Here is a 9,833-nt window from a genome sequence, read left to right on the forward strand (position 1 = left end):
GAGCCTGCTAGATAATGTATTCCTTTTTATGTAATGCAGCTCGGATTTATATTTGGGATAGGGCTTATATTTCAAGCCTCTCCGAACATTCAGAAAAATCAGGCTAGGGCTTATTTTGGGGGAAAGCGCTGCAGTTCATAAGATAAGCCTCCTTGATGATGTGGGCAAAAAAAGAGAGGAGCCATGCCATGTGACCTGGTGTCAGAACTGAAAACTCCAACACAGCAGGTATGTGTACATATTTAGTGTCCCTGGACAACCCCTTTAAGTTATATATAGGACTTTAATATTATTAAAACAAAAAAATTGTATTGAGTCACCAGACACACATTTAATTTCAATATTTTTTTTCCCAGAAAAATGAAAACCCTTTCCATCTTGTTTGTTCTTCTATCTGGATGTTTTGCACTGACAGGTCAGTGTATATGCTATGATAGTCATTGTGTAAGCCATAAAGTGCTTGGCGAGGGGGTGCAGCCATAATACAGTAACCACAGCAGAGCCACTTCAGTACAGCGATGGTGATCCTGACGCTATATATCTCCACTTACATCATTCTAGATCCATGTTATAACATTGTCATTTTACTCAAAAATGGCCATAAAGTCTAGAGGTGAAGACCTTTGCAGCTTCTCTATGATTCCCACCGCATTGGCTAGCAAAGCACTCCACCAGAGCTATGTAGTAGATAGCATTGGTGCTAGCATTCATTGCCAAAGGGTAAGACAATTTCAGGCCCCAAGGTCTTACAAGATTGAAGATGCTGAAGAGGATTTTCACCCAAAAATGAAAAAAAAAGTCAAATGTATAAATGAGAAGAACTTCTTATATGATATTGTCATCTTCTGCTCGGTCCAATCTGATCCATCCGTGTAGTCTATACCTTGTAATGTCCAGTTCTCTGTGACTTGTTATTATGTATCTAAAGTCTAGTTATGCAGTCTTAATCAACCATATAGAGTCTAGTCTCTGGTCATCTTATAGTCTAGTGTCTATCAACTCCTATTAAAACTGTTATTAGGCCCTTCATGACCATCAAAAGTAAATTTACATTGGGCGGCAATGAAGAGTTCATGAAGCAGGCTCGGGAGCTGAGTCCACTCCATACTCTGCGGCTACCGGCTGTTTCTGACAGCCGCTGGTAATTGGCGCGATCCAAGTTAACTCTGATTGCAGCAGATAACTGTTTAGATACTGCAGTCAAAACTGGCAGCTCATTTAAAAGTCAGACGCTCCCAGGGCTGCCATGCATAGATGCCTATCAAACCCTGCCCCTAGTGAGACTTGATAGGCAACATCAAAAATTGCTATATACTGTAATACTGTGGTATTGCAGTATATAGTACAGCAATCAACAATCGCAAGTTCAAGTCTCCTTTAGGGACCCAACAAGTATTAAAACATTTAAAAATTATTTTTTTTAGGTTCAAAAAGATTTTTATTAAACATTTTCCAACATACATTTTAATAAAACAGAAATAACAAAAACTATGGGATAAGAAGGGATAAAACAGGGTAATCGTGAGCATTACTCAAAATTATAATTTCTACAGTAGTGAATATATGGGACAAAGCAAAACTAACTTCACATAGCTTATCACAGCCCATCAAAGCCATAGTCTCGGGGCTAACAGTAAAACTAAATGTTAAAAGTTCCCCAAAAAGTCCCACTCTCCTTATAAAATTGAAACAATTAAAAAAAAATATACATATTTGATTTCACCATGTTTGTAGAAAGTCTGAACTATTAAAATATCACAATATTTAACCCACACAGTGAAAGGTGTAAAAAAGGACAAAATATTTAAATAAAAAAGCAATATGTTTCCCAAAATAAAAAGTACTAATAATAACTGCAGCTCACTTTGCAAAAACAAGCCCTCACACAGCCCATTTAATGAAAAAATAAAAAGTTCTGGTTCTCAAAATATAGCAAAGGAGAACAAATTTTGTTTAAGGAAAAAATGTATTTAGTTTTTAAAGATAGAAAATCATAAAAACAATATCAATTTGGTATCACCCCAATCGCACTGACCCATAGAAAAAGGTCATATGTCATTGATACATTGATACTGTATTGTGGATGCCGTAAAAGCTAACCCCCCCCCCCCCAAAAAAAAATCTTTATTTGTATAGCGCCAACTTATTCTGCAGCGCTTTCAAGAATGGGATAAATGCAAACAATACAACAATTACAATGTGAGGTACACCTAATTTGAAACTAATGGGATGGGGGTGGTACAGGAGGTACAAGGGGTGGGCAAGCAAGGCATGGGGAACACAGGCAGTAGGGGATTTCAAGTGGAAATCAGTTAGTAGAAAGCAAATGGGGTGGGGCGGTAAGGAGGTGCAGGGGTAGAGGTCATATGTGATAGGCAGGGTGGAAGGTGTGGGGAGATATAGAGATGAGCAGGGGACTAGGTCAGGGGATTTGGTATGCTTCCCTGAAGAGGTGCGTTTTTAGGGTGCGTCTGAAATTTTGTGCATCGGGAATTGTCTGGATGCCTTGGGGTAGAGCGTTCCAGAGGATGGGTGCTGCTCTGGTGAAGTCCTGTAGGCGAGCATGTGAGGTCCGTATTACAGGGGTGTTTAGTCTGAGTGCGTTAGTGGATCAGAGTCGGCGGGTTTTGTGCTGTACAGACAGGAGGGGGGTGATGTATGGTGGCACGGCACCATGTAGAGCTTTGTGGGTGAGGAGTTTAAATTTAGTTCTGCAGTGGATGGGCAGCCAGTGCAGCAACTGGCATAATGCAGAGGCGTCTGAGTAACGGCTGGATAGAAAAATGAACCTAGTTGCCGCATTAAGTATGGATTGAAGTGGAGTGAGCCTGGTGCAGGGAAGGCTGATGAATAGCAAGTTGCAGTAGTTGAGTTAGGAGTGGATGAGGGCGACCACGATTGTTTTTAGCATGTTCGTGGTGAGGAATGACCAGATTTTAGCAATATTTCTGAAGTGCCTGTGACATGTTTGGGACAGAGATTAGATGTGTGTGTGTGTGTGGAGGGGGATAAAGGAGAGGTCAGAGTCCAGTGTGACCCCCAAGGCAGTGGGCATGCTGTCTGGGGGTTATGATAATGCCAGACACTGGAATGGAGATGTTGAGGGGAGGTCGGTTGGAAGTCGGAAAGACGCGGAGGTTAGTTTTAGAGAGGTTAAGTTTAAGAAAAAGGGAGGACATAGTATTAGAGACAGCGGTCATACAGTCGGTGATATTTTGGAGGAATGGTTCAGAGATCTCACGGGAAGAGGTGCATAGTTGGGTGTCATCAGCGTAGAGATCGTATTGGAGTCCGAATTTGTGAATGGTTTGTCCAATTAGGGCTGTATAGATAGAGAAGAGAAGGGGACCAAGGACCGAGCCCTGGAGTACCCCGACAGTGAGAGGAAGTGGAGAGGAGGTAGAGCCAGCAAAGGAGACGCTGAAGTAGTGGTCAGAGAGGTAGGAGTAGAACCAGGAGAGAGCAGTGTCCTTTAGACCAATAGAGCGGAGCATAGTATGAAGGAGGTCATGGTCAAGGAGACAGGTCAAGGAGGATTAGTAGGAAGTAGTCACCTCTCGACTTTGCCGTCATCAGGTCATTTGATACTTTTGTGAGGGCAGTTTCAGTCAAATGTAGAGAGTGGAAACCAGACTGGAGGGGCTCAAGAAGTGAGTTGTCAGAGAAAAAGCGTGTGAGATGGGAGTTGACCAGGTGTTCTAGTAATTTAGAGATGAAGGGGAGGTTTGACACAGGTTGGTAGTTGGCAGCATCAGTCGGGTCAAGGCTTGTTTTTTTAAGCAGAGGGGATATGATAGAGTGTTTAAATGAGGAGAGGAAGGTGCCAGAGGTTAGGGAGAGGTTGCAGATTGTGGTGAGGTAAGTAATGAGAGCTGGGGAAAGGGACTGGAGGAGGTGAGAGGGGAGAGGATTGCTAGCGCAGGTGGTGGGGCAGGCAGCGGAAAGCAGCCTGAATACTTCTCCCTCTGTCGTTGGTTTTAACATAGAAAGTGAGTGGGGCTGGATGCAGTGCTTAGGAGACTGAAATCGGGGCTAGCCATGCAGTTTTTGGAGATTTCTTTTCGGATGTTGTCAATTTTTTGTCACTGGGGCCTGTTCGTAGGGGCTGTGGAGGGAGTGAAAGGTCTCAAAGAGTCGTTTGGGGTTGTGGGATAGTGAGCAGACAAGGGAGATGAAATAAACTTGTTTGGCATGGTGAAGGGCTAGGTTATAAGCATGAATTTGAAGTGGAGGAAGTCTGCGGACAGCTTTGATTTTCTCCACAGCTGCTTGGCACACCTAGAGCACTGCCGGATGAAGCACGTTTTGTATGTGAGCCAAGGTTGCCATGGTCTGCAGTTGACGGCTTAAGTCACAGGTGGTGCTGCTTCATCCAGGGCACGGCTGAGGGTGGTATGGTAGTGTTCGGCTGCCAGGTTAGGGCAGGTGAGGAGAGAGATAGGGGACAGGGAGAACTGAATGGTCTCGGTGAACTGTTTTGTGTGGATGGACTGGAAGTTCTTAGAGATGCTATAGGTAGGAGGGTCGGGGGGGGGGGGGATTCTAGGGTGCCTGATGGAGAAAGAGAGGAGGTTGTGATCTGAGAGTTGAAGGCGGGAGTTAGCAAAGGGAGAGGCAGAGAAAGATTAGATTGAGAGTGTTGACATCTCTGTGAGTGGGGGAGTCAGAGATTAGTGATAGGCCGAAGGAGGAGGTAAGCATTAAAAGCCGGGAGGCAGATGAGGGGCTTGGGTTGTAAGTAGGGATGTTGAAATTGCCGAGGATGATGGTTGGGATTTCACAGGATACGAAGTGGGGGATCCAGGCAGCGAAGTGGTCTAGGAAAAGGCGGGTTTGACCTGGGGGCCAGTAAATAACTGCGACACGCAGGGTCAGTGGGTGGAAAAGTCGCAGGGTGCGGACTTCAAATGACTGGAAGGTAAGTGATGAAGCTGAGGGAATGACCTGAAAGATACAGTAAGGCAAGAGAATTACGCTTTTTTCTCCTCCGCTGCGCTGGTCGGCTGATCTGGGGGTGTGGGAGAACTGCAGGCCATCATAGGACAATGCAGCGGGGGCGAACAGGTTAAGGTGTTTGGTGGTGAAGAGGTCGTGGAAAGTTGGGAGTTTGTTGCATGTAGATTGGAAGTTACATAGGGTGCATTTGAACGGGGCAGGTGGGGCATGTTGGTAGAGAGCAGTACGGGTTGGGCCTGGGTTGGGGGATATGTTCTTTGTGGCTAGGAGTAGCAGGGTAGCAAGGGTGAGCATTTTTCTTATTTCTCCCCACTTAAAAATGTCTCAGTGGTGAGACTTCCACCAATCAGCAATTTATCCCCTATCCTATGGGTAGGGAATAACTTGTAATTGTGGTACAAACACTTTAATTGTGGAGAAGAGAATCCTGGTGGGCTAGTGGGTTAATATATACAATCAATGATGGTAAGGTTTAATACAAATATGGATATGATGGTTATGTATAATGAAAACAAAGGTTTGGTACCGTGTTAGCCGGTAGAGCAAAATGTGTTTGTTCCCAGCAAGAGAAACCACGTAGTCTTGTAGATATGATACCTTTTAATACCTTTTAATGGCTAACAAAAATACATGATGTAATAGCAAGCGTGTGAACCTCTCGGGCTCTTAGTCAAATATTCATGCCTCTTCAGATCTATTCCATTTTTTGTTACCCATTAAAAGGTATCACATCTACAAGATTACGTGGTTTCTCTAGCTGGCTATGATATAATGATTGTTATTAGTTAATATTATTACTGCAACTTTATTTTCTATCCTTTGGTCTAGGCCAAAATATCCTCCTTTTCCCTAAGGAATCAGTCACTGACCATGTGATTCTGAAGCCAGCTGTGGAACAAGCTTTAAAACAACTCACCGTATGTCTGCGCTCCTATAGCAACCTCCAACGAGTACATTATCTTTTTTCTTTGGCCACGCCTGGAAAAGACAACACTTTCCTTTTTGGTCTGCAGCCTCCAAAATTATGTAAGGTTTTCATAAATCAAGAAGAATTTACTTTTGAGGTGGATCCTGAGGTTCTAGACTGGAAACAGACTTGTGTTGCTTGGGACTCCGAGACCGGACTGCTCCAACTGTGGATCAATGGCAAGCGTTACCCTAGAAGAGTTAGTACAAGCAGATCCCCCATAGTACCTCAGATGAGTGTCATCCTTGGGCAGGACCAGGACACTTTTGGTGGTGGGTTTGAGGCAAGCCAGTGTTTTGTTGGTGAAATGTCTGATGTCAATATGTGGGATTACATTCTTGACACCGATACCATTTATAATAGTTATCTTTCTGTATCTGGAAATATCTTTAGCTGGACAAATGGAGCTAAGGAGATCAAAGGGGGCGTCATCGCCTTGGAAAATTAACGCAATTCTATATGATTAACTAATGAAATTGAAAATCTACTGTCATTGTATGCAATATGCTAATTACTATATGTGAAGTATTTGCATTTATTACTAGATATATGTGGTAGGCACTCTACTGATATCATGTGCATACTTCATCTGTGATTCTTCTATATCAGTGTTTCCCAGCTCCAGTACTCGGGGACCCCAACAGGTCAGGTTTTCAGGATATCCTATAGAGAGAACGCCTGTAGCAATGTCTGAGCACTGACAATAACAATATCACCTGTGCAATACTGAGGAAATCCAGAAAACATGACCTGTTGGGGGTCCCTGAGGACGGGAGTTGGGGAACACTGGTCTATATACTCATGTTCAAAAATAGAGATGAGCGAGCGTACTCGGATAAGCACTACTCGCTCGAGTAATGGGCTTTATCCGACTATCGCTGTGCTCGTCCCTGAAGACTCGGGTGCCGCTGCGGCTGACAGGTGAGTCGCAGCGGGGAGCAGGGGAGAGCGGGTGGGAGAGAAGGAGAGAAAGATCTTACCTCCGTTCCTCCCCGCTCTCCCCTGCAGCTCCCCGCTCCGTGCCGGCACCCGAATCTTTAGACCCGAGCACAGCGATACTCGGATAAAGCCAATTACTCGAGCGAGTAGTGCTTATCCGAGTACGCTCGCTCATCTCTATTCAAAAATTAATAAATGATTGCTTTGCTTACAGCAGAACCTTTTTCTATTTTGTCCTGAAATAAAACCCCTGTAAGAACTCTCTAGGCATCATACACAAGAGTCAGCCAATCCATGGGGCACAGCGTTATGGCCTGTGTGATCACATGACAAGGACAGCTGTGATTGACCATTGCAATCAATAGTGATCAAGGCATCAAAAAGGAGGAGTCTCATGTTATTCGCTAATCTTCAGCCTGCATATTTAAGAGACCATCATGAACCGAGCAAAGATCCCCAGGACTTTCCTAAAATAATCCTTGTTAATGCATACCTGAGGTATCCCCAAACAGTTGCTTATATATTGTACATGCACAAGTAGAGGTGTAACATGAATGTCTTGGTCCCCAAAGCAAAAGCTTTAGCAGGGCCCTACCTAATATGTGTCATTTATAATAATATAGTGTAAGGGGTTGGCTAGGGCGGATGGACAGGGAATCCCTACGCCAACCTTCTCCGTTGTCCCTACATACTTGCCCCCCTGGGCTGAACCCCAGGGCGACAACTGGGCAACGGTCCCAACACTGCACTAGTGTCAGGGACCCCAGGAAAGAGGGACAGAGAACCAGGCTAGTGGGAACCTGAATAGCAGACAGAGACAACACAGCAACCAAGGAGTAGTAACAACAGGCCAGCTCAAAACCAGAAAGCACATATGCAGTACAGAGGGGAATAAACAAAAGGCAAGTCAAAACACTGAATGTCAGGTCAATGATAGGGAGTGACCAGTTGAACAGAAGCTAAACCAAACACTGGCAAGGAGGAACTGGCTGAGAGGGCTTAAATATGGAACTCCACGCCCAGGGTGTGGGGAGAAGTCACATGCCCACCAGAGGGAACTCATGAAACCGCCTCCCCCAGGCGGCGCGCACCGAGCCAAGCGCCATGCAGCCGACCAGCAGGTGGGCGCGCCCGCACATGGTGCGGGGCGTGCTGCCGACGGTCGCGACCAACCGCCAGCGTGGGAGAACCCCGGACAGAGACACCAGCCCGGGCCCCCCCGCACACCTGGCAGTCCTAACATATAGCAGTGGGGCCTTTGGGCCCCCTCAGACACCAGTGCACGGAAGTGATTACTACCTCTGCACCCCCTATTATAACTCCACTGTACAGGCAGTAATACATTAAAATGCATAGACATGCCAATGCATTATATCAAAAAATAAAATTGAAAAGTAAAACCCCTCTTGTAAAAAAAAACAAAAAAACCCAAAAAGATAAAATGTAATTAAATATCAAAACCAACACACAAATAAAAGAATAAGTATGATTTTTTAGAAAAAAACTGTTCTTATTACATAAGTCACAAAAATACATATATTGTATATTCCTTTAAGGGGGTTATTGCACTTAAAACTATTTATGTGCTGTCCTTAGAATTAGCTATGGATAGCAGATGGTGGGTGTACAAAGCCTTGGAACTCTGGTGACCAGTTGTTCCCCCAGAAGCTGACAGCTCTGTACATTGTCTAGTGGCCCAGATTGGTACAGCAGGCTAAGTTTGAGTGAAGGGAATGGGACTCAACATGTAAAGGTACCTTTACATGGAGTCATTGTCGTCCGATTAATCTCTGGAAACAACAAATTTGGGCTATAGTTGTTCCTGGTACATGTGGCAACCAGTAAGACGCTGACTGAGAAATCTATCACTTGTTGGAGTCAATTGGTTTTTAGTAGAGATGAGCGAGCATACTCGTCCGAGCTTGATACTCGTTCGAGTATTAGGGTGTTCGAGATGCTCGTTACTCGTAACGAGTACCACGCAATGTTCGAGTTACTTTCATTTTCTTCCCTGAGAAATTTGCGCGCTTTTCTGGCCAATAGAAAGACAGGGAAGGCATTACAACTTCCCCCTGCAACGTTCAAGCCCTATACCACCCCCCTGCAGTGAGTGGCTGGCGAGATTAGGTGTCACCTGAGTATTAAAATCTGCCGGCCCGCGGCTCGCCACAGATGCGTTCTCACTTAGCTGAGGGAAAGTGCTGTTGATGCCGGGGCTGCTATAGGGAGAGTGTTAGGAGTGATTTTAGGCTTCAAGAACCCCAACGGTCCTTCTTCTCTATATGCGCTCAATGGGGCCGGCGGCAGCAGCGCCGACCCCATTGAGAACATATAGAAGACAAATCATTCTTCTCTGCGACAGCTATAACAGCTGTGGCAGAGAAGAACGATGTTTGCCCATTGAATTCAATGGAGCCGGCAATACAGCCGACTCCATTGAAATCAATGGGCTGCCGATGATCGCGGGATGAATTGTCGGGAAGGGCTTAAATATATAAGCCCTTCCCTGCAATTCATCCAGAAAAGTGTTAAACTAAAAAATATATATATACTGACCTGCTACCGGCAGCCGGAGTTCCGCGCGGCCGTCCTGCAGTGGGTGTGAAGGGGGTGTGAGTCAGACCTGCCCCCTGATTGGCTCAGCGCTGAGCCAATCAGAGGCAGGTCTCACTCACACCCATTCAGTGGGTGTGAAGGGGTGTGAGTCAGACCTGCCCCCATTGAATGCAATGCGCTGGACAGCTCCGCCCGATTTTCGGGCGATTTTCGGGCACCGGTCACACGATTTGCGGATGCGCATCCGTCATGCGATCCGCAAATCGCGCGAAAAAACGCCTGTCTGACTAAGGCCTTAGTCAGACGGGCGTTTTTCACGCGATTTGCGCATGCGTCCGGCGAATTTTTATCGGACACATGAGCGCTTTTTATACGCTCGTCCGATAAATTATAGAACAGAAATCGCAGATCGCAC

General features: G+C 45.4%; 1 protein-coding gene across 1 annotated transcript; it reads left to right on the plus strand.

The window, feature by feature from the left end:
- The first annotated feature begins 360 nt into the window (after positions 1 to 360).
- Positions 361 to 6,673, plus strand: LOC136593663 (jeltraxin-like). The gene is made up of 2 exons (XM_066588654.1): positions 361 to 415; positions 5,785 to 6,673. The coding sequence occupies exons 1-2, from the start codon at positions 361 to 363 to the stop codon at positions 6,369 to 6,371; spliced, it is 642 nt and encodes a 213-aa protein (XP_066444751.1). The 3' UTR covers positions 6,372 to 6,673.
- The last annotated feature ends 3,160 nt before the right edge of the window (positions 6,674 to 9,833 follow it).

This window comes from Eleutherodactylus coqui, unplaced genomic scaffold (genome assembly GCF_035609145.1).
Source record: "Eleutherodactylus coqui strain aEleCoq1 unplaced genomic scaffold, aEleCoq1.hap1 HAP1_SCAFFOLD_34, whole genome shotgun sequence".
Lineage (NCBI taxonomy): Eukaryota > Metazoa > Chordata > Amphibia > Anura > Eleutherodactylidae > Eleutherodactylus > Eleutherodactylus coqui.

What these genes read in the sequence shown, in the direction of transcription:
- LOC136593663 (XM_066588654.1), top strand. Translation starts at nt 361, where the DNA reads ATGAAAACCCTTTCCATCTTGTTTGTTCTTCTATCTGGATGTTTTGCA. An exon ending in TGGATGTTTTGCACTGACAG is followed by an intron (nt 416 to 5,784) that starts GTCAGTGTATAT and finishes CCTTTGGTCTAG; the next exon opens with GCCAAAATATCCTCCTTTTC.